Genomic DNA, 25,505 nt, shown 5'->3' with positions numbered 1-25,505 from the left:
CCCGATGAACCCAGGTGGATTTCCTAAGTTGTGAACGCCCTGATTCAGCATGTGACATCTTCCTCTCGCTGCTGTACCCTCTACCCACAGAGCAAAATCCAAGTCCCAGTCTCCCAGGAGGCCTCCCCTCTCCTCTGGGTCTAACCCATCTTTTTTCCAGTGCACCTCTTACTGAGGTCACCGGATGAGAGTCACTCCTGCTCTACCCTTGATTACTAGTTAAATGCTCCATCAATGTCGCCCTGGTTCTGACTCTGTCATATTATCGGTCCCCTTCAAGAATCACAGAATCCACTGAACTATTGTAAGAGATGCATGTTTAAGGTTAGGGGGAAAGGAGGCAATGCTGGAGTGCTGTAGAGTACACGCTCTGTATAAATGATGAATTGAAATCCAAAATGTTAAAGGTTCTTCGGGGAGAAAAAAAACTATATTTTAGTGAAGTATTGCCCACTATGCTACAACTGTATGACCCATGGCTACCACCTATTTCTGATACCACAAGTGCCAATCAAATGTTTTAAAGTTTACACCACACTGTTCAATACATCCCCATTTAACTAAACTGAAGCTGCTGAACAATCTTAAGAATGAACAAAGCCCTCACTACAAACATGTGTAGTTGTATATAAATGAACCAGAATGTTTGCCTCTGAGACATACCGATTACTTATTGAGTACTCTTTTTTTTTTGTTTAGCAAAGGGTAAACCACGAAGAAGTAAAAGTAAACATAAGATTATTTTATAAGTGGCTTAGAATATGAAGATCAAAAATAATATTCCTTCTCCAAAGACTACATAAAGACACTTGAGACGCCATACTTTAAATATTACTCTAAAATAGAGGGGGTGGGGAGGAGCGAGGGGGAGAGCTGGTTTCCCTTGGAGAGTGGTATATGATGGCCATTCCAGATTATCCCGTTTTGAAGATAATTCCCTGATGAAATTACACTTAGTTTGAATCTGAGTGTATCTGGGGTTTTATCTCTAAGCTTATATACCAATTTTGTAGATCACAAATTGACGAGTTTCACACAGCTTAGACTAATCCTTGAATGCAAATTGGACATCTTGTCTTTATTAAATTGGACACACTGACTCTATTACATGCTCAACTCCCCAGAGGTAATTTGTGAAGTGTTTCAGATCTACCTAAATTTATAATTAGGCAGCAGCTTAAGCTGTAAGAGCAACTCCATCATGTAGCAATGAACTACTAATTAAATTAGCAAAACACATTAAATCTCATCAACTAAAGCTTTGCAACGATTTCCTATGTGATGCTGACACTTTCAGAGATGGTTAAGTTTAAAATTTAATTTTAGTACTAATCAGCTATCACCTTTGTTACAGCTAATGGAAGTTCCAAAGACTACATCCAATCTCAGAATCTCTAAAGTCTCTACCCAAACACTGAGCTTGGGCCCATGTCATTTTTGAACTATCAGTACTTTAAAGACATTCTTAAGTGCCATTATCTTCCACTGACTGTACATTTTGCTCATCTTTCTATGTTTTATTATTACTTTTATGAAATTAGACTTCTGCTCTAATTTTGCTTGATTTTTAGGCTAGGGTTTATTTCAAGGTTTGTACTGTATAATCGTTATCTTCTTCTTGAGAAAATTCGAACTAAAGAATGAATAACCCACGAGGGTGGTTTGGTAAGAACACTTGCTGTGTAAACAGGAGGACCTGAGTTTGAACTCCCATATAAAAAGTTGGGTATAGGTGTACATGCCTGTAACTAGCAATAGGAAAATAGACAGGTGGATCCTCAGAGCTCACTTGCCAGAGAGCCAGAGATCCTAGCCAAATCAGCAACTTTGATTCAGTAAGAGGTAATACATCACCCTTCGTCGTTCATATGATTTTAATCAGCACTTACCTTTGAGTGCCCTTGCTCATCTTTCCAATGGAAGCATCGGGGTCTATTTGTCAAGAGATATATGATGACAGAGCAACTTTAAATGCATTCCTACTCATGAAATCACTTGTAAGCGCTTGATACAGGAGGCTCAACAATAGAAATTGTTTGTTAGGTGAAGTTGGGAAGATGGTTCAATGAGTTAAGTGTTGCTCTCCAAACATAAGAGCCCGAGTTCGGATCCCAAGCACACACGAAAAGCTAGGTGCTTGTTAGCCAATTAGCCTACCTAAATCAGTGAGCTCCAGGCTCAGTAAAAGAGCCTGTGCCAAAACAGAAAGTGTAAAGTCACTGAGGAAGACACGTGATGTTGACTTCCACACACACATTTATGTATAAAATCACATGTATGTCCACATGCATACCACACACATACAAACACAAAATTCATTGAAAAGTGGCAAAGATTGTCAAGGTCAAGGGAAACCACCCCGACTTAAATGCATGATTTTTCCCTTCCTTGGTGAATCACATTAACTTGTTTAAGAATACACCCTAAAAGTAGACAGAACACAACAGAAGACAGAGGGATAAACAAAGCCATATGCCTCTGCACATTCAAATCAACTCTTTCGCTACAGACCTAATTTGGGCACTGAAAATGTAGAAACCACCGACTATGTAAATAAATGGGTGGATGTAGGTCCAGGAGAGTATCACTACACATTCTTTGTGAGTTGACTCATGTCACATGCCTCGAACGAAAGATTTAAAATCACTTTCTTACCAGAAGTCATTTAAAGACACAATTCTACACAGCACTGTCAAGGAACACTATTCAGAGACCCAGAGGGAAGTGACTAGGTAGGTTAGGGTCCTCGATTGTAAAGTCTCTTGGCTGAGGTCTTTGATTGTGAAGCCACCAGGGAGGTTAAAGTCCCCGATTATGAAGCAACTAGGTAGTTAAGGTCCTCAATTGTGAAGTCACTAGGTAGGTTAAGGCCCTCGATTGTGAAGTCACTTGGTTGAGGTCGTCAACTGTGAAGTCACTAGGTTAAGGTCTTTAACTATGAAATCACTGGTTGGTTAAGGTCCTCTAACCTTCCAGAGCAGATACTGTTCTGACAAAATTCAGAATCTACCTGGGCTCAAAAACCTTTCTCAAATGCTTCCACACAGTCTGATTTGGCCTTACAGCAAGCCCATAATAAACATGCATAAACAGAGAAAAAAAGAGAATGAAACACTTCTACGAGCAGAAAACAATAGCTTTTTTTTAAAAAGATAACGTAAGTCTTTTGTTGTTAGTTGCCGCTATTTTTTTCCTAGTGTGTTCAATTCAACACTGCTGAATCATACTCCCACTTGGCAATTTCATAGGGGCACAGAATCTCCACTTCATTCCCAGTGGCCCAGGTATTTCTTTGTAAGTTTCTCTTTCCCATCTTGCAAGAGAGCAGATGGAAAGGCAGCGAAGCACGAAACAATGGAGAGGAAATGTGCAGTCAAGAAGGCTGGTGCTGATGCCACTGCCAGTGCAGAGACAAGCGGTGACCCTCAGACCCAAGGAGAGGAAGCCCCACTGCAGCAGAAACCCCATCCTAGTGAGAGGACCTGGCAGGGACTCCTAGTCTATTCCAGAAAGGCCCTGTACAAAAGGAAATCCTCACTGCAAAGTCCAAGGTTGAAAAGAAAAAAAAAGTAGACGGTCTTTGTTACTGCCACAAAACCAGTTGGTGGCAATAAAGAATGGTGAGAATTGGACAGTGACATTTTGCAAAATGTCTTGGTATTATGCTACCAAGACATGCCATGGAAGCTACTGAGCCATGGCAAAACGCGCTTTGGCCCTCACATGAGATGGCTCTGGCCAGCATCATTCCCAGGACCATCAGATCACCCTCACCAGGTGCTACACAGGCAAGAGTGGTTTGCCTGAAGCAACTGGGCAGTGGCTTCTACTTCTAACTGGGCCTCCTGGCCTCAACCTAGAACATACTGGAAGTTCATTACCACCTCCACAAAAGTCACTATTAGCAAGGTTAAATTCCACAAACTCCCTACAGATGCTTCCTTCAAGAAGAAGCAGTTGTGCATGTCAGGCACCAGGAAGGAGAGATCTTCCAGTTAACAGAGCACGGCTGATCACAATGCTCTGGACTCACAGATTTTGCCCAAGATCAAAGTTGTTCTTCAGCTTCATGGATAGGTGTGATCTCAGTTCACTCTGACAAATGGGATGTATCCTCACAAACTGCTGGGCTAAATTTCTAATGACCCAATTAAACAACTTCACATGTTAACAAAGAAAGGCAGGTTAAAAGATGGAAGGAAGGAAGGAAGGAAGGAAGGAAGGAAGGAAGGAAGGAAGGAAGGAAGGAAGGAACTGGACAGTCCCCTATAGCTTCAAAATCCTAGAACTGTAGAACTGTGCAGGTGACTAGTCTCATAGCCAACATTCACAAAACAACCACCACACTTGACCAGTCCCTGGGAGCAATAGCTGACTTGGCTGTGTTTAAAGCACAGTGAGCTGAACTAACTTCATCTTACTCCTGAAGAAGAGAAAGACTGATTTGCTGAGATGTCACCTATAAAGCCACATCCTCATGCCATGTGCAAAACTCAGCCGGCTTTCCAGGAGACTCCACTACAGTCCACTGACTCTGCTCAAGGCTGCTTGGTGTGCGCCCCCATTCAATCCAAACATTAGATATGACTTTTCACTGTTTGTGGTCACAGTCATTATTTTTAAGATAAAACACTTGAAAAGATGGGAATGACTTCCAAGAGTAGAACATGAAGTAGAGCAGAAATGGCAGGAAAAGTGCTGTGACTTGCAAGGCTAGCATGCAAATTATGCCAGGAGGATGAAAAATACAGATTTCTATACTTGAACCTAAACCCCCTGTAGCATTGGCTCTCAACCTGTGAGTCAAACGCCCTTTGGCAAGGTCACAAAATTATATCCAGCATATATTTACTGATGATTCCTAACAGTAGCAAAATTACAGTTATGAAGTGGCAATGAAATACTTTTGTAGTTGGAGGTCACTACACCATAAGAAACTGTATTAAAGGGTCACAACATATGGAATGTTGAAACCACTGTCCTATAGAATCAGGAAATCATGAGCTTCAAGTATCATACTGAATATAATGGGCTATAAAGAAAAACTCTATCATTTATCATGGAGCACTCCATGCCTCCAGCCATGTCTTAGGAGTGTGTGTCTGAGCCACAATGAAGATACACACCATGTTTACATGAAAACATTTCTTGTTGTTATTAAATGGCATTCTTAGCTAAGTGTTATAATGTATACTGTGATGCTAGCACTTGGGAAAGCAAGGCAGAGGGGCTACATGTTTAAGGTCAGCCTAATCTACAGAGAGAACCTCTAAATCAAAGATTAAAAAGATGCTTTTTCTCATGGATTTAACAAACTTTACTAACAAATTTCATGGAGCACATCCTGTGCTGTGCCATCTTCAAGCAGACATTACACACTCGTTGGGCACACCAGGCCACTTACAGCCAAAGCTCCAGAGCAGGTCTGACTACTTCCTGCTGCCCTCTCAAGGCTTAGAGGCAGAAATTTCAAGCTATTTTTACTGTGGTCTGCACAGGATTCTGCAGAAGTGTTAGCTCCCTCTACAACCTTCCCCACTGTACAGTTTAAAAGCATGGTCATCTCAATGATTGCCCTTGTGTCTGTCTAGAGTTAAAACTGCTCTATCATCCTTCACCAAACTTAAATGCAGATGTGAATGTCCTTCTCTAAACAGATGTGTGTCCTTCTCTTCAACATGCACCATATCCTCAATTTATCCCACCATACACTGTAGAGTAGAATCCGTGTTTTCTAATAAGGAACACAGCCAGTACCATTAGCGACATGACAGAAGTCAGACTCTAACTCACACAGATATCTACACCCATCACCACAAACAACAACAAAAATCGAGGACCAATAGAATCCTCTCATTTCCTCCCTATCCCACCTGCGACAGCTCAGCACCACCGTATGATGTTTGTGACCCAACTGTTAATGCTCTCAAGATCTCAGGGAAATTAATAATGTATATTATTTGTTTACCAATCAATCTAGATCATAAAACTGAGAGTCAGCCTGTGCTCACGGGATGCAATGCTGACGAACACAGAGGTAAATAATCAGGAAACAGTCAACACACAAACCACTGTGAAAAGTCAGCTCCACTCTCACCAGTTTCCTTATCAAGGAAAGTTACACAGTGGGGCTGGAGAGATGGTTCAGCCCTGAAGAGGACATTCTCCTCTCCTGAGTTCAGATGTGAGCACCCACATGCTGTGGTTCACAAATGCCTGTAACACCAGGTCCTGGGAATCCAGTGTCTTCTTCGGCTTCCGTGGGCAATTACACAAGTGTGTGATTGTACACATACATTTGCATGTGATTCATTTAACTTAAGGTTAAACATAATTCTTAACAATGATAGGGAAAGAATCAGATGATAGTTTTAAAGGAGCCCTCTGTTGTCTCTGTAGGAAGTTGGTGCCTGCCTTCTGTTACTGTATGGGAGCATTGCCAAGAAGGGTCACCTGGGTACTTTCCAGAAGGAAGCAACTCACACAACATCAGGTAAATCCACCTGTGGAGGTCAGAGAATATGCCACCCTAATCATTCATCCTGAGAAGGAGCCTGAGGCTGTCATTTGTGGGGGGACGAAAATTAGCCCTGGCTATTCACCAGCCTTTGCAGGAGCATCTGTGTGGCAGGCGGCCCTTGCGTACACGTCCCTGAAGGAAATGCCCACACTGCATTTATAGTTTAATATTTTATATTGTCACTGACCAGAACTATGTAGACAAAAAGGATCATTCTTTACACCCTTCCTCCAACTCTCTCAGATAGCAAAGGTCAACACATTCCTTTTTATTATTTTTTACCTCTCCAACTATAAATGACATCTCCACAGAGATTAGGTTTTCTCCCCTAAGATAGGGAAAGGAACTCCACACTAATTTAACCCATTCTGTTTCAAAAGAATACAAAGTTTTCTTAGTCTTTTTTCCTTGGTATTATTTTCATAATGTCAAAAATGAAATCATGACAAAATATATAAAACCTTGGTGTGGAAAACAGTGCCTCTCTTTGGGAAAAACCAAAGAAAAGAAAGCTTGAGGCGCCCAGAGTTTCCTTATTTTCTTTTCAAACATAGAGAGCAATGTTTGTAAATGCACAAAATCCTGGAATCTCCTTTCTCAATTCTTTCAACAAAACATCTACAGTTCAGTATTTCCTATGTTTAAAAAGAAAAAAAAAATGAGAAAACATAAACACAGGCAAACGCCAATTATTTAAGTTTATCTATTTCCATCAACGCACGGGTGTGGCAAGATTGAATGCCATATCCTAGTGGGAAGAATTGAGAATCTCGTGAAAGTAATTTCTAGCTGAAGAGAGCCACTCTGGATAAATGGAAGTCATTTTCACTCTGCTTTCTAGGAATGGAGCTGCCAAAAGCAAGAGGCTATAACCAAACAGTTATACGCAGCTGCCTCCACTGAATTTCAAGAGTGATCAAATGCCCCCACTTAACCTAGCAAGCGGAAAATTAAAATTGGATTGCTACCTGGCCCTTTGCTGTGCTGAGTGGAACACACTGATCCATCTGCCTTAGAAGCTGCTGATGCACTAGAAACAACACAAGGGTCTAAACACAAATGAATGCCATGCGGCCATCCAAGTCACCTATACACTGGCCTGAGGATAACGAGCCTGTGGAAGGTCATGCTGTGCTCCCTGACCGGATGACACATGGGAAAAGAAGAATCACCAGTGGAGGAAAAGAATCAACTTCAGCGCACAGATTACAACAGAGATAGACAGAGCATAAAGAACTCAAAGGGCCAACATCAGCCTGTAAGCATGATTCCTGATGCTAAGAGCAGCCTCCAAAACGAAAACTCAACACAAGCTTCCTTAGCACCCTGTACATTTGAGAAAATCAGAATGCATAAAATATGCAAATCAACTGACCCGGATTTAAAAAAAAAAAAAGCCTCTCGGCATAAATGGCACATAAACGACCTGTGTTGAATAATTAATCTAGAGGGAACTCTTATTCAGAGAGGAAACATCCATTGTGTTTGACATTTAAACAAAATAACTGGGTCGACTTTCTACTAAATATCATAGAAATAATTCCTCTCTCAATTAAGTAATAGTTCAAAGCTTCCTGGGAAGCAACTGAATTCCAGCATGCAGTTCAGACACTGCTAGGGAATCCTTGACCAGGTGTGGGGGAATAAATGTTCGCCTTTAACACAACGTCTTCCACATATTATTTAAATAATGAAACAAAGCATCTTTGCATATACCCAGCTTTGGCATTAATTCCAGTCCTCCACACGTGACTGACCCTCTCGTCAGCATCATCCTGAACATAAGGAACACCTGTTCTGCACATTCTTGCAGGAACTTTCAACTTGTATCAAAGGCCTTTATATCATACCACTTTACCATAGTGGAAAATTGGAATATGATGTCATAGTGGTTTCTCTTGAGTCACATTTTCACAAAATAATAGCATCTGCCTCAACATTAATACACTTAAATCCCACCAAGTCAACTTCAATGGAAGTAAGTGCAGCCAAAGTGAACTCCAGGAGGTCACTGCCTGCTCCTTTTTAAGATCTGATAGAGTCTCATGCAGTCAGCTAGAGGTCAATCTCCCACATTCTCTTCATCTTTCAAACAGTCAGCTTAGGAAGGGAAAGATGAAACATGAAGACCAGACGTGCCTACCTTCGCTGGTGGCCACATTCTTCTGGGCTTTGGTTGGCGTGTGATCTGTACTTGAACTCACGTCGGATGAGATGCTTGAGCTGCCTTTGCCTAGAGCAAAACAAGAAAAAAAAAGTTTCTGAGCCTTGTAATCTCAGAACTAGATCATGCCTTTTACTCGGCTGCACACTAAGCCCCTCATTTCCAAGTAAGCGGCTCTAACACGAAAGCTGGAGCTCATTAAAGGGTTTTGACTTATGTATTAAATATCTTTGTGGAAATACCTGACCCACGTCACAGCACAACTAAAGCCCTCTTATAACAGGGCCCAGTTATAAACTCAGACAAGGCTACAAGACATGGCCAGTGTGCTAATATAAGCCTGTGTTGGGATAAATGGGAATGAGCAAGTCCATGGGGGGGGGGGGGCCACTGCATTAACACTTTGCACCACACAGCACTGGAAATAAAGAAATCTCAGAGTGAAGGATTACCAGAGAAGCAAGAGCTCGCTGGCTCCACATAGCTTTATCACTTTAAGAATACAAATTCCATGACTTAACGTGTCTTTCTTGGAAATAACAAAAAATCAAGCGCATGGGTTTTTGGACCAACAGGGGTCCTCAGTCCAGAAAGCGTTTTCTACTCAAGAAGATGCGTGTGAACGCTTGCCATCATTTTGGGTTGCCATAAGCTGTACAGAGGTGCTACTGGCACTGGACGCCAGGGTTGCTCCAAAAGGCCTTACAACAGACAGGACAGAACCTCCACTTCAGTTGAGATGTCTGGTCGACCTGATTTTACCTAAGTTCTGGGCTGAGTTTCCACATAGGGGAAGGCCTAAGATTTATGGTGGGAGATTTCAAAATGCTCCAAGTTACTGATGTCCTTGCTGATACCCAAGATTCCCATCTCTTCCCCACATAAATATACCTGTAACTTTAATTAGCACAATATGGCAATGCTGAGGGGATTTTGGCAATGTTACTAAAGTCCCTAAATTAATAAACCTTTAATTAAACAAAAGGAACCCTATCTTGTGTAGACCCAACCAAATGAAATAAGTACTTTGAGAGGGTCTAGAGGAAAGAGGAGCTCCTGTTGTTCTTGACTCTCAATGTTAAGGTCAGGGTTAGGCTTATCATACATGGCAGTGAATTGAATTTGGTCATCATCTGAAAAGATAAGAGGACCCCAAATGCCCACAAAGAGCATGGCTCTGGCTAATAGTTTGGTTGTAGCTTTGTACCATCCTGTGCAAAGGACCCTGTGCAATGCATACCCACAATTCAACTCCAACGGTGCAATATTTACCTGTGCTATAATCTCTTATATAACAGTGACTTTTGCAGTAACAGAAAACCCACTAACTATATTAAAGATGCAATTGTTTCATCCCACAAGGTATGATCAGAAGTTTACAGTGCACCAAGAACAGTTTTCTAATAGTCTGCCCAATGGTATATCCAATGCATTGGATATTTACTTTCTACCAAACTGTTGAACTCTTAACTCCCAAGGACACAGCCTTAAGTGATGAAGGGCTTGGAGGATAATTAGATCACAAGAGTGTAGTTTTCATAAAAGACAACGGTGCCCTTATCAAAGAGCTCCCTGTCTTCTCCTGTCACATGAGGGTATAATACAATAAGAGTATGAGAACCAGGGAGCAGGTCCTTAGCAAGAACCAACTGTGCAGGCACCCCAACCCTAAATTACCAGCTTTTAGACTGTAAGAAATAGGTTTATTGTATGTAAATCTTCCAGCCTTGGGTATTTTGTCATAGTAGCGCACATGGACTAAGCCAAGCTTGAATGAGTAAGTTCATAATCGAATTTTACAGAGTAGAACAGCATAAAGTCTTAGATTTAAGAAGTTTCAGGATTCTGACTGCTATTGAAAGTCATGGAAAAATCCAAGTAGATGAGAATAAATATCACCTGAGCAGGCAAGACAAATGGCTGTCTCCCATTACCACTGCCCCCAACTCACTGTGACTTAATGCTCCAAAACAACTCTGCTATTTAGATTGCATTTCACAAATGCTTCCCTCAGCATTAAGTGAGATGTTGTGGTAACTCTGTTTTGGTTTGGGTCTAACCAACCCCTTGGATTGGAGCCGCTGGAGGTAGACTGACGTGGTCAGCCACTTTCCTAGTTAGAAGCATGTGAACTTGCTCCCTGACCTCAGTACACATCTCCTTTACTTTGTAATTCTGCACACTCACTCCCAGAGCCTCTCTTATGTGCTGGAAGATCAGCAACTATATCTGGTAGGGGAGGTCCTTAGGACTGAAAGATTTCTGCTGGCTCAAATTGTTAATGACTCTGAGTCCATTAGATTATTCTTCAAAGCCAAGTAACATAAACACTCCTTTTAACAAGGCAAAAATGTTATTGTACACCACCTAATACATAGACTTAAATTATTTTAATTATGTTATTGCTTAGTGATGTGCAAATGGAAAACTTGAAATAAATCCCATATGTTCTACCTCCATTTCAACAAGAAAAGCAAAACGAAATAACAAATTGAGCACAAAATAATAAAACACATAATATTAAAGCATAACAGCAGTAATTTAGCATAATATATAATGGTGGGTTTTGCTAAGATTAACTTGCATTTCCAATCTTTTTTTAATTGATTTTTATTGAGCTCTACATTTTTCTCTGCTCCCCTCCCTGGTTCTCCCCTTCAACCCTCTCCCAAGGTCCCCATGCTCCCATTTACTCAGGAGATCTTATCTTTTTCTACTACTCATATAGATTAGATCTATGTATGTCTCTTGCATTTCGAATCACTAGCTGCTAAAGCCAATGTGTGCCTGGATAGAAGACACCTCTGATGCTCTATGATGGCTGAGGATCAACTCCACCTATCTGTCACTCCTTACAATGAACTCAGGGATTCCTTTGGTGTTTTGTAGAGAGGGCCTTACAATGTAATTTTGTCTGGAACTTTCTATGTAGATCAGGCTACCCATGAAATCACAGAGTTATGCCTCCTTCTGCCTCCCAAGCACTGAGATTAAAAATGGTTGTTACCAAAACAGGCAGGGAGTTCTTTCTTGTAACCAAGTAGACCATCAGCAGAGCTTCATTTGGTCTAATTTAATTGTTTACAACTTCAGAGTTCTGGTTTTCTGTGCTATTGGTAGAGTCAGAGTCTTACAGCAGGATTCTTCTGCTATGAAGCCTAGATGCCATGTTCTAAGACTCTCACTACATAGAGTAACCATCCTTGTCAATGGACTAATCTGTTATATGAATACTTGCACACAATGAGTAATGATTAGATCAGGATTCTCAGAGTATCTATCACCTTAAATGACCATTCCTTTGAGTTAGAAGCGTTCATTTTTAAATTTCCATGATATTGGAAGTCCAAAGATACCACGTGCCTGAGGAAATTCCCAGTCACAACTGGAAATGTATGTGTATCCTCTCTGTGCTCATGAATGAAAAGGGGAATAACAGTGAAGTAATAATATTATTGATGGTTCCATATGGAGCTGGCTGCCAGCACCTGGGTTGTGTGTGGCAACCTCATATGTTAGATGTTTCACCTTATTAGATATTCACCATGGTCTCAATTGTGCTTCGGAATCTCTAAGAAATTGTGCTTCTCTAAGAAAATATTAGATTCCTCCACTTGCTAATTTTCCCCACCAACACCAACACAACATTGCGGCTATGATGGACAGTTACTAAACGCTGACTGTATACATCTACTTTATGCACAAAAAGATCAAGGGTTTCTTGCTCAAGAAACATTTTTTTGTTCCCTTTAGGGAAAAACTGCCTCCATTGATGTTGTATGTTCTTCAGTAAGTAAACATTTTGAAAACATACTAACATTCAAGGCATTAGCTAAGGAAAGCAAGATAATAGGAGCTTCAGCCCAGTTGGTGCTCACAGCTTGAGGTAGTTACATTTTATGTTACCACAAATACAAAGGCATTGCTCTGAACCTCGGCTCACAACATTTTCACCAACAGATCCATGCAGAACCTTGTTTTATATGTGTTTCTCTTCAAAGTCATCATGTTTGATGTGCTTTTGGCTCATTTACATTGGACTTAAGGCCAACAGCACTGTTAAATCAAGCCTGGATGAAGATAATCTATATGGGACATCAGAGTCTGTCTTTTAGGAAACCCAGAAAGCTTTGTAAAACTATGCCTGGCACATTTTAAATGGCAAAATTACCAAAAGACAGCAGCAATAAATACCATACCAATAAACAAACCACAAAGGATCACAGGTGATGGCTGGAGGTACGGTGCAGTGGTAGATGACTTACCTACGTCGTACAAAATCCTGAGTTTGATCCTAATAATGGGAAAAATTAAGACAACAAGAATAACAAGACAATAAACAAAGGTGGCATACAGCAGGAGACAGATGGCAGAGTGCTCCCTCACTACTCATGAGAACATACTTGAATATAACTAAATATAAGTGTACTATGATTGTTTCAAATGAAGCTTTTTAGCTGATATTCTGAAATTCTGCTCTTTTTTAACTTTTTATTGAGTTGTATTGTTCTTTCTCAAGGGATAGGAAAGGGCATGGGGCTCTCAATCAACTTATCCAAGGGCAAAGGAATGGTCAGTATTTGAACACTGTCAGACACACAGATTGCATTTTCTTGTTTTATTCCTAACACTAGTCCTGGCCCATTATGTAACTGTTTCTTCAAACAATAAGAATCAAGACACATTGAAAGAAAATCATTTTTGTTTTTGCCATCTGATTACCAGCTCCAGATGGGCAGGTTCTGCATCTGTTTCCTTCACATCTGTATCCCTGGGCTGCTTGGTCTACACTACGGACCCTCGATACATGTATCAAACAGTTACAGGGATGAAGTGATTTATCCTATTCTGTTAGCTCTGGTCCCATGATACTTTCTAAGAAGCACCATTCATACCCATGCTCACTCAACAAAGTCTATACAACCATTGTGCTTAGAGCTTGTAATATATAACTTCCAAAACACGTACAGATTCCCAGAGGGGACATACAGTATAGTAGTCTGCATTAGCTTCCTGGAACCATCACAATAAATTACTTCTAGCTGGATGAGTTAAAATAAAAAAAATAAAATAAAGTGTATTATTTCACAGTTATGAAAGCTGCAAGTTTGAAAGCAAGGTGTTGACAAGACCATGTCCCCCTGAAGGGCTCTGAGGGGAATCTGATGCAGGCTTCCTTCCTAGCTTCAGCAGGTTGCCAGCAATCCCAGAAGTTCTTTGCTTGGTGTCAGCCTAGTTCTCATCCCTGCCTGGAGCATCAGATAACTTCCTTCCCTCTGTGGCCCCTGCCTCTAGTGAAAACGCCATTCAGATGCTCAGAAGCCACTCTACTCTTGTGGCCCTCAATGCAGCTAAAGGACAGGAACTGCAGAAGAGAGAGATCACAGTTCACTCCAGAAATTAAATAGAAAAATCCCATTCCAAACTGCCATATGGGCACTTGCTCAAGCTTCACGGTGGGAAAGCAAGACGAGCAGGTAAGATTTAGAGCGTCATTGAATTCAGGAAGTTTGAGTTGCCCTGTATGAGAAAAGGCAGTGCCTAGCACATAGTACCCAGGCTAGATGGTTTCACAGTGAAAAGGTAAGCCCCTTTCCATTAGTGGCATCAGGACAGAGCCCAGTCCCCTGGCCACACACACCCCTACTGGCCTACAGGCGATTCAGTGAGAGTGAACACAGATGCCAGCTGACACAGACAGATGCTGCTGCTGCTGCTGCTGCTACAGCCACTGACAGATGGTGTTTCCCAGCTGGTATTCCCAACAGAGTAATAAGAGGATCAGAACCACGGACCGGCGAGAGGCTTCGTGCATGAATGCAGAATTTCCATTGTGATGGAAGTCACTACAAAGTCATCCTTATGCTAATAGCATCACTACAGTTTTATTCCAGTAATTAATTTCATCACAAACACCTGAGTTCTGAAGAGCTGTTGTAGCTCATGCACCATAAAAAGTTGTGCCTGAGCTCCAGCGAAGAGTACACTCACTGTTCCTGGGGACCCCTTCCACTTGAGTGTGACCTCCTGGCATTGAGCCTAAGTCTGGATAAGTCTGCAATGGCCTCTTCTGATTCTCTTATTGATTTCACCCCTTCAACATCCTGTGTCACACACAATTCCAAGAATCATCACAGTCAGGATGTTTTCTTTCTGAGTTTTTCTTTTACTTTCTCTTTATTTATTCTATGTGACTTTCACATCATGTATCTTGATCCCATTCATTTCCTCGTCCCTTCTCGTAACCCTCTGCCCCTGAAATCCCCAAAAATAAAACAAAATTTAAGAGAAAGAAAAGAGAAAAGGGGGGGATTAAAATTTCACCATGAAAGCTGCAGTGTGGCACAATGAATCCTCACCGGACCCCTTTGTCCGTGCATCTTTACTTGCAAGTGTTACCACAAAGAGTCACTGTTCTGGTTCAATGCCTCTGGTTTCTACCACACTAATTACATTGGGCCCTTACTGGGACTCTTCTTGGCTATCTTATCATTGCCCTGTGTTAGGGAGATGCTGCAGCTTTGGGTCTGCGGGTCAGGCCCCTTCATGTGCTCCAGCAGATCATAGATGGGGTAGTTGTTGGGGCAGGCTAATTGGTGTAAGTGAGGGAGACTCAACCCTGAGGACATGAAAGCAGAACTAGCCCCACTCCTTGCTCCTTGAAGCAAGGGTGGATGAGCTGGGGCCATACCGGAGAACTCACCCTGGTGGGGAGGACAGGAGAGAACTGGCAGACTGATGAGCCCTACAGCTTCCGAGGCCCAGAGCCAGGCTTACGAATTGGTCTTCTGCAGAATGCTGAGGGTAGGGAAAGAGCAGGAAAGCCCACCATGGCCTTTCATCAGTGTGAGGGGTACAGTGAGCATGGTACAGCTGCTGAGTCTGCAGCTACAGTTAGACAGTTACAGACCCTTGAAAATGGCTGCTGCTTGCTGACTCCAGGCTTTTTGCAAAACACCTTCCCATGCATTTTTCTTAATTGTCATCGACGATCAATCTAAAGCCATGAAAATTCTTTCCACAGCTTTAGGTCCCCTTGCTGCCCTCCTTTCAACCTTAGCAGCAGTCAGGAGTGAAGAGGGAAGGAGGAATAGAGGTTTCATATTACATCAAATGCAAACCAATCAGGATCTCATCATTTCCAACCTTACATGGGATAGTCAGAAAAAAAAAAAAAAAACAAAATACAGGCAATAACCTATTGCCAAAATTCTATATATGGAAACAAAACAAACATAAAAAACAAAACAGCCTTGATTTGATAAAGCGGTTTATAATGCACACAGTCTACCACAGTGAAGATTTGGGAATCAAATGCATAGGAATTCAGAGCTCAGACCCATACTTTCTCTCTGACCAGCAGAAGGTCAGAGACAGCTACCCAGGGCTTCTGACACCCACCCCTCACCTCTAACAGGGGAGGGGAAAGCTGAAGGAAATTGCTTAGGGATTCTTCTCAGATTTCCACTTCCATGCTCTTTATAACCCTCCACTTAAAACTGTATTCACCCTCGGAGAAGACTATAAACTATCTCACCAGCAGAAGACAAGCTCCAGAAACACCTAAAACTGAAGGGAACATCTTTCTCCCTCTAATAACGAGGGCATGCACACACGCACATACACAAAGTCACACATGACACACACACATACATATGCATAGTTACAAAACGCATATACTTACACATATATACCTGTACCTCCACAGACAATACATGTCCATGTTGTACAAACTGCAGGACAAAAACTTTCTTGAGGAAGAATTAAATGTGCTACATGGTTCAAAGATTTCAATCGATGGTGTCTGAGTAACAAGCATGTGGGCAGAGCATCATGGCAGAGAACATAGAGAAAGATGCTGTTTATTTTATAGCAGACAGGAAGCTGAGAAGGAGAAAGGGGCTATACTGCTCGAACACTCAAAGGCACGCCCTTAACACCTACTTCTGCAGGTAGTTCCCTTCTCTTGGCAGCTTTCATAACCTCCCTACATGATACTACCAGCTGAGGACCAAGCCAGAGAGGAAAATTCACATCCAAATCATAACATAAATATATATTTAATTTGCAAAAGCACAGGTAGAATATTTCAGTGTCGTGTCTTTGAACCTTTGACTTTTGAAGTGGTCAACCTAGTGGGATCTTTTTAGTCTCCAAGTGACAATCCACATTTTCTTGCTCCTAAGATGATTCTTCCTCATCTCTCATGTCTTCCTCTTTTTTTTCTTTTTTTTTTTTTTTTGGAGCGGGAGATATTTTCTTTAGCTCAAAAGAGGGAAACTGAAATCCCATTCCACAGGAGAGGTGGTATCTCTGAGAACCAGCAGGTGTATGGCAGCAAGGGGACAACCCAAATGACCAGAGCTTTTCCACTAGCGAATCCTCAAGGGAGGAAGGGCAACAGGAGTCATGCAGCAAGGAATGCCACATGGCTGGGAGTCTGCTCTATCCTCTAATCCCATAGCTGTCATATATCACCTCCAGAGTCAGCAGGCAATGCAGCCTGTCCTTCGTTATCAGTGCAGGCCTGTCTTTCCTGTCCCATGAAGGAAGGGCAGAGACATGATCAAAACTGTTCACTGCAAAAGGATAGGTCTTTGCTCTTTGACTATCTGTCTATATATCTATCTATCTATCTATCTATCTACATTCATGCATGCATACATACGTACATAATATGTAAATATTGTATATCAACAGCAGCAGGTATCAATAATCTCCATACTATGATGGAGGAAGGTAATTAGTTAATTATAATAAACCAACTGCTTGGCCTCATAGCTTAGAACATAGGTGGGTGGAATAAACAGAATAGGATGCTGGGCGGAAGAGGAAGTGAGGTCAGACTCTGCTCTGCTCCCGGAGAGACCCGACAGCTCTGCACTCTGGAGCAGAGAAGCCATGCTAAGCCCTCCCAGGTAGACGCAATAGCTCTGTGCTCTGAGGCAGATGCATGAAGCTCAGACCCACGATGGACGGAGGCTAGAATCTTCTCGGTAAGCGCACCTTGGGGTGCTTACACACATTATTAGAAATGGGCTAGTCCAGGTGCGAGAATTAGCCTGTAAGAGTTAGAGTTCATGGGCCAAGCAGTTCTTAAATGAATACAGTTTGTGTGTTGTTATTTCGGGCATGAGTTAGCCAAGCAGCTGGGGTGTTGGGGACGCAGCCCCGCCGCTTCTTATTTCAACAATACTATATCAAAAGGAGCTATGGTTTGACTGATTCAAAGGCAGAAGTTTGATCTCCAGTACACTGGTTGGAGACAGGCCTAAGGAGAGACAACAGGATCATGTGGGCGCTGCTGGCAATCATGAGAGTAGCTTTAGGAACTGCGGTCGTCCCTCCTGGTTTTCTTTAGTATGATCTCATTTGCCCCTTCACATCTTGCCATGACACAGAGCATCACAAAGGCCTTCACCAGACACCAACAAGATTATGGGGCTGGACTCGCCAGAATCATAAGCTAAATAAACTTAATTTCTTGAGGAGTTATCCAGTCTGGATTTTATAACAACAGAAAATGGAGTAAGAGGAAAGGAGGGGTATCCTATTTACTTTTCTGTTGCTATGATACATGTCTTCCCAAAAGCAACCTAAGGGAGAAAGAAATTGTAGACTCACAGTTTAAGGCAGCTGATCCCACTGCACCTACAATCAGGAAACAGGCAGCAATGAATGCCTGGGCTCAGCTCACTTTCTCCCTTGGACACAGTCTAGGCCCCAGTCCATGAAAGAACCTGACCCACAGAGGGAAAGTAGGTACTCCCATCCCAATTAACCTAGTTAAGATTATCTGCCACGGTAAGTCTACACACCCGTCTCCCAGGTGATCTCTACAAGCTGTCAATCAAGACTAGCCACCACAGGGCCGACTGTCTAAGGAAGATGGGTGGTACTCAGGTAAAGGTATCCCTGACATGTTACCAGATGAAGTTGCTACTACTAGACATTTCTCCACGGGGTGAAGCGATGACAGTGAGAGGAACCGGCCTGCTACACAAGGTTGTAAATGCTGGAGGCAATTTTTTTTGATAAAATTGTAGTTTGAATTGAGAGAAAATATATATACCATAAATATGTATTCATGAACTTCCGAGGTCAGACGCTGACAACTCCAAAAGGCAGAGTAAGCATAAAGCAGTAATGGGACTAGTGGTGAATTTTAACGTCTCAAATGAGCACAACCTAGGAAAACACAATAGTAGTATGCTTAGCCAAATGCTAAATCCAGTATGACTTCTAGACCCTAACAAATAGTCTAATTTTCTCTGCGCAAGAAACAGATGACTCACTAGGTCATTCTTCTCCTAAAAACTTCAATTCAACTTTCATTTATAATCTCTGTTGTATTTTTCAAAGCTTTATGCATTAAAAAGTATCACTCTCCCTAAATTTTGCATTTATGGCCTTTTTATCATATAAATTGTGGTCATAACCTAAGTGAAGGTTTTCTGGGGCCACTGGAGGGAAAGGTCTCTCTTCTGTAAAGGAGATACATTAAGCAAAATAAATCTTGCCTGAACCTGGAATTGTTCTCAAACATATAACACTTTGGAACTAATCTCTTCTCTCTTGAAAATATAATCATTTTTCTTTGGCCAGAAGAGATCAAATACTCAAGGGACAGCTGTTGTTTTCTTCCTCTGAAGTACTGACTCTTAATTAATAATCATAAAATCCCCCAGCATTCTTGCCCGACACTCTTCCGGCACACAGGCAATAAAGGTGTCAGGAACACGTGTACTACCCTTACATCTGAAGGATAAGAAGGAACTAGGGATCGAAGCACAAATTGTGCATGTCGAAGTGTCCCTCCATTCCAGGCCTTCCTCTTCGTTGTCTTGTCAAGTTTAATATTCTCAAACTAAAAGCAAGCTGTGTTTGATGAATAAGCTGGGAATCCACTTAGAAATTTAAGGGTATGTTTATGCTATATATATGTTCATAAAGATTTGAGTGGAATGTAATTTATAGGCCTTTGACTCATTTAAATATAAAGCAAGAATTTCAGGCATCTGAGTTGGTAGTGTCTAGGGAGATGTTTTTAAATACGTAGTCTGAGACAGGCAGAATAATCTTATTGCCTTAGAGATTTATGTATCCCTTATAGATATGAAATGGGATCAAATATAAAAAGGAATATTTTGGCTTGTTTTCCCCCTGCCCTTCTCACTCATTCTAACAGAGGAGAGATGAGATGGAGCAAAGATAAACACACTGCAATGCTTTTCCTGTGCTCTGATCCAAATACAAGACAGCCATTTCTGTGACCCCCTAGTAATCAACTTGTGTAGAATGTGGGCTTTTCTACCTAGTAATCAGAAAACAAGCCATGAAATTCATTTGGGTATCCCTTGTTTCAGCATCCAACAAGGTAAGGTGAGGGTTCACTTCTTCTGAATAGGAAGGGGTCTGGTTGCACGAAGAATCAACCATATGATTATACATTTGGAACATTAGCTACAGGATATGGTTGGTGTCTCACACAATTACACCCCACCCAGTTTTTTTTTTTTTTCTGAGAAACAAGTTAAGATCTAGGGACCTCATGTTCTTTTCCTTGGGTTGATTAATTGGCTAGGATGACTCAGAGAACTCAGGGGAAGACTTCATTATGCTAATTGGCTTATTTAGAGAATATTAAAAAACAATATAGCTAAGGAGATATGGAAGAAAGATTATTGGACAATTGATTTGGCACCATCTTCCAGAATCTTTCATGTGTTCACTTAGAGAGAAACTCTCCAAATTCTCATCCTCTTCATGTTTCATAAATGCTTCATTTCATAGGTATGAATATCTCTACCCATTGCCATTTATGACCGGCTCAGCTGTAAAACCCTTTCCTCTCTGTCGATGGAGGAGCTCAAACTTCCATCATGCTATGGAGTGGTTCCTTGGGCAACTGTACCAACCCTTCAGGAGCAATCAAAATAAGCTATCTCATTAGCATGTAAAAGACATGCTTTGGCTCTGAATATTGAAGGGTCTTAGAAGGTAAATATATCAGGAGACTAGACAAGGGCCACACGCTATCTCACAGTATCATGCCTTTCATCCTATGATTTTAAGATGTCATACATCCAGTTTCTACAACATGTCACTATCTATGCTGATACCACTAAAAGGTTCCTGCTGGATTTGGGCTTAAGCTTAAAACTCTCTTTTGATACGTTGAACATTTGTTGAGTGAAACGTAGTCTCTGCCTTGTGCCATTTGAATATGAAGTCTCCTACAAGTTTATGTGTTAGGGGGTTGATTTCTGTCAATAGACTATCTTCAAGAAAATCATTTAAAAATGGTTTTCTTATTGCTATTTTCAAAGCATACCTCAGCCCAATTCTGGTATGACCATACATTATGATTCGCTTACTGCCTGCTGTAGACACAAGAGCTCTTATTTTTGCAAACAAGAAGGCTTGATTTTAAACTCTTCTTTGTAATTAACCAAACAAACAATCTGATAGTTCAATGTCACCCTATTTCCCTTTTGCCACGTAGGAGGATTGGGGCTGAGGATGCCCCGGCCCTGCAACTATGAGAACAGTTAATCACTATTCAGCAAGTTTTGTAACCTCTTATATTTCACAAAACCCTTACAGCAAGCCCATGATATAGGGCTAGTATTTCTACCCTCACTGTCTTCACAGACAAGCTAAAGTGTTGGTTGTGTGCTTCTCCTCAACTTTTAATAAAAGCATAGACTTCTAGTCCCTGAGCATCCACCTGTTGTCACCACCCTAGGTTCTTACCTTGTCCCTATGGAGGAGCTCAGGTGATAGATAGCTTTGTCCTCCATCTGATTGACTGGGGAAAACACTTAACTCTCTGATTCGGTGTTAATACTCATACAATACAGTCAAAGAGTGGTTGGTTTTCTTTTAATTACCTCAGATAAGGCAAGACTTCAATGGGTGGTCAGCAGTCAGTGCTCATAGACAGGTACCTGGCAACACTGTTGCAGAACTTGAATTGTGTTTATTGATTGATTGAATGATTGAGTGACTGACTGAGTTAGTGTGTGCGTGTGGGGGGGGGGACTTTAGGTGTGTGTGCACATGTTCATGGTGACCAGAGGTTAATGTTGGGAGTTTTGTTCCAGATGCTTTGAGACAGGGCCTCCCACTCAACAGTTATTAAAGATTTTGCCTCAGCTTCCCAAGTGCTGGGATTACAGGTGCCCGTCATCATAATCAGATTCCCAGTTGGGTTCTAGAGGTCTGAATTCAGGTCTTCACACTTTAACACCAAGTACTTTCCTATCTGAGCTATCTCTCTACCCCTAAGATTTCAAAGTAGGAAAGGTGTGTAGTACCTAAAAATTAAAGTTAGGTAATTTCTTTAACTCAAAGGATTTCAGCATTAAGACTTGTAATCTTAACAATCAGATTGATAAATTTAGAGCATCTCTCCAGGTTTTTCTTTCAACCCTGTGTGTTAGCCAGTCTATTCTGTGTGAAATGCCCCCACATTCATCACACACAGCACTGGCCCATGCCTTTTTAATAACCCTTGCTAGGATATAATAGTGATTTTATAAATAAAATTCCCCTTCATGTTCAGCTTTCTCAGAATAAACCCCATTTGTCTCGGAGACGCTTCCTCACTTGGAGTGTCGGTACAATTTACAGTCATTTGGCACTTACTATGATAAAAAAAAAAAACTAATCACAGCTGACCCTTTCTGCATGCCTGGGGACACACCAATGTGTTCTTATGTGTATTTTCTCACTGCATTCCTATCTTCTTACACGCCCTGGGATCACAGACACTGTAGCTGGCAATAACACTACATCATGGAGCCCTTGGGAACAAATTATTGCTGAAGATTACTGTGCTCTGAATACTTGGCAATCAAAACAGGACATAGTAAACCTCATTTTCCACACAGGTATGTTTCTATATGTTTTTATATTTTCTATGATTTTCTATGTTTTATATGAGACTGGCCAAATTTTCACACCACTGTACACGCATGTACAGAGAACCACCAGCAAGCAACCCATATTAGTAAACAGCAATGGTCCATGAGAACTGGGGTCTAACAACACTTCTACTGTGGTCAAGAATATTGACAGTATGTAATAACAGACCCGTGCTGTACTGTTACCAACAATCACTAGGATGTGCGTCACCACTTTGGGAGCGGTAGCTAGGATGTCATACCAAAAGCCCAGGTTATTATCAGCAAGGTTCTAAAAGCAGGAATGTTGAGGCATCTCTAAAGCTATCAGTGAGTGCCAGTTTTGGACCTGCCTCCTCCGCAGCATCTGCCTGATCATATCCATGGAACCATATTCAGTCCCATTCCCCAAGTCAAAGCCCACAGACCCACAGTGTTGCTCCCTTCCCTCCCAGTGTAAGCTGGAAAACTCAGTTCATGTCCCTGTTGTTGCCCTTGAATTTCATGCATCAGGAGTTCAGCCTGTCTGGTGAGTGGCTAAGGAGTGCTCCCATCATTCCTGGAAAAGACAACTCCTCCACTACCAAGTAAGGAATGGAAATGCCAGTTCAAAGAGTAATGAAGTTTATTGGCCTGGACCGCCCAGGATTGGGACAGATACACTTTTAACCTTTCCAATTGTTTACTTTCTAAATACCTTACCAAATTCTTGACCTCTGTGACCCACCATATGTCCTCCCTCTACAGGCTATGAAAATCCTGGACAACCAAGACACCAAACCTCCTGTTGCCGTTCTCAGTCTCATTTGAAAGAAAAATATTTTACTTTCAATGTAGGGTTTCAAAGCAAATGCAAATGTTTCAAAACCTTCCCTATTTAGTATCACTCACGTTGACTCACAGGGCATCGAGAAATAAATATTTAATGTTCAGTGCCTAAAGAACATATTCCTGTCATTGGAGACAGTAATTTGCCTAGAGAAAGAAATTAATAAAATTAATGTTAAATGTTATGTTGAACCGTATGAAACTGCCACTTTGTGTCTAGGATCAGTACCATTACATAGCACAATCTATTTGAAACATTTCTTTTGGGGTGAAACTTTGTCATTGTTGACCACTATGAAAATAAAAATAAATCATAGATAGAGACATAAAGTCTTCTCAATATACATTACCAGAATGAGTTGCTAATGAACATGCTTATAGAAATAATATACATTAAAAATTGGGGGAGAAGGGTGGGAGGAGGGGGAGGGAAATGGGAGGCTGGTAGGAGGCGGAAACTTTTTTTTCCTTTTCTCAATAAAAAAAAAACCTAAAAAAAATTGAGAGAAAATTTACCATCTTCTAGGAAAATGAATGAAAAACATCCATTATAATAATTAATCAAATAAACAATAACAATTACGATGAAACCTGCATGATATTATGACGATCTCTTACATTATTTAACTTCTTGCAAAGCCCTTGGGAAAATTAGGTTATTAATTTCTAACCTAAATCTTTGCATTCAAGTACTTATTGAGAGTTCCACACTGAGCAGGGGAAGACTAAGAACTGCTTATTTTTAAAGAAGAGGCAAGTGTGGGAGGAAAATCACAAGGAAGCAAGAGAAAGGTAGTAAGTGGTGCCAGCTGTATCCACTGCAGCTCCCTATCCTTCCGAGGCTGGGCCTTTATTTTAAAGGATCTAAACTCTTCAATGAGAATGGGTTTACATCTTCCCCTTAAATGCTAGCCGGTGGTCCAACCAGTGCATATAGTCTCATAGCATTACACTTTCTTTGTGCTTGAACTTGCACATCTTATCCTGAAATGGGTCCTTCGGTCACTCTGTTTTTCATTTTCAAGCACAAACAGAATTTTATCTCCAGGGTGAAATCTAAGGTGAGTACACTCTCACCTGACCATGTCTCCAGATCCTGGAAAAGGCACCTTACTGACATCACTTCTAGCCTCCCCATGGCTGTGCTGAGCTAAATTTCAAAAGTACATTTTTACTCTTGCAATCTTTACAGATAAATACTCTCCTCTTACTGATGACAAAGGTCTGCCATTCATTTTCTACCAAACACAGAAGGGCTGCTGCTGTAAACCCCCCCCAATTGAGCTTTTATGGATACCTATGTATTAAATGGGGTGCCTCAGCTAAGGCAGCCAAGCAGGAGGGATTTAAGCATTGCTCACAGAGAAGAAAAACCTAGCTGTGATGGTGTGAAGCAATGCACTTGACACTGACTCTGCATTACCTCATCTAATCCTAACAACCTGTGGTAAGTCAGAGAAATAAGGGCTATGTGTTCCCCACAAATCCAACTAGCTCGGATGTGGCAAGCAGCACTGGGTGTTCTGGGAAACGAGACAATGATCAGTGCACAGTCCCTTGGTTTGTAGGGCACAGCGACCACAGGAGAATACAGTTGAAGAAAGGGAAGGAGATACGCGAGGCTCAGAGAACTTCAAATTAAGTCTTACAGAACCTCTTGGACTATATTCAGAGAGCTATATAGAAATTTTGGATGACTTTCATGTCAGGTTGGAGAAAGCTGAGATTACAGGATTCTAAGACTAGAAGCATTAAGACTATGTAAAAAACATGCTCTAACTACCCCAAGACTCAGTACTTCTATTCCCATGACTGTTATTATTTATGAAGTCCTGGGTTCCCTCTCAGGAACTGAGACTTAGAACATAGGACTCGGGTGATTCAAGATAGACCTGATCTGAGAGCCTCTTTCCTACAGTCTAGCTTCCACAGTTCCAAGAATACTCCCCAAGAGAGGAGAGCGATTAAACAGCTCTATGCAGCTTAACCAGGACATCCATAAAAGTGTATATTGGCAGTAACCAAGAGCTGTCCAATTTGGCTTAAGGTCCACTCAACAGGAGGCAAATCATTCCTGGTCCTGAAA

The 25,505-nt window shown here is 41.4% G+C and overlaps 1 protein-coding gene across 1 annotated transcript in view; it reads right to left on the bottom strand.

Annotated features, from left to right (window-relative positions):
• Window positions 1-25,505, bottom strand: part of Fbxl7 (F-box and leucine rich repeat protein 7) — a 304,870-nt gene that overhangs the window by 206,005 nt on the left and 73,360 nt on the right. The window contains exon 2 of the mRNA XM_050144782.1: window positions 8,664-8,753. Within this exon, the coding sequence (XP_050000739.1) occupies window positions 8,664-8,753 (90 nt within the window). The remainder of the gene's footprint in view (window positions 1-8,663; window positions 8,754-25,505) is intronic.

Source organism: Alexandromys fortis, unplaced genomic scaffold (assembly GCF_014885135.2).
Source record: "Alexandromys fortis isolate MF-2015 unplaced genomic scaffold, M_Fortis_MF-2015_v1.1 scaffold_52, whole genome shotgun sequence".
Taxonomy (NCBI): Eukaryota; Metazoa; Chordata; class Mammalia; order Rodentia; family Cricetidae; genus Alexandromys; species Alexandromys fortis.
Note: the sequence above shows the minus strand (reverse complement) of the source record. Positions and strands in the feature narration are given on the sequence as shown.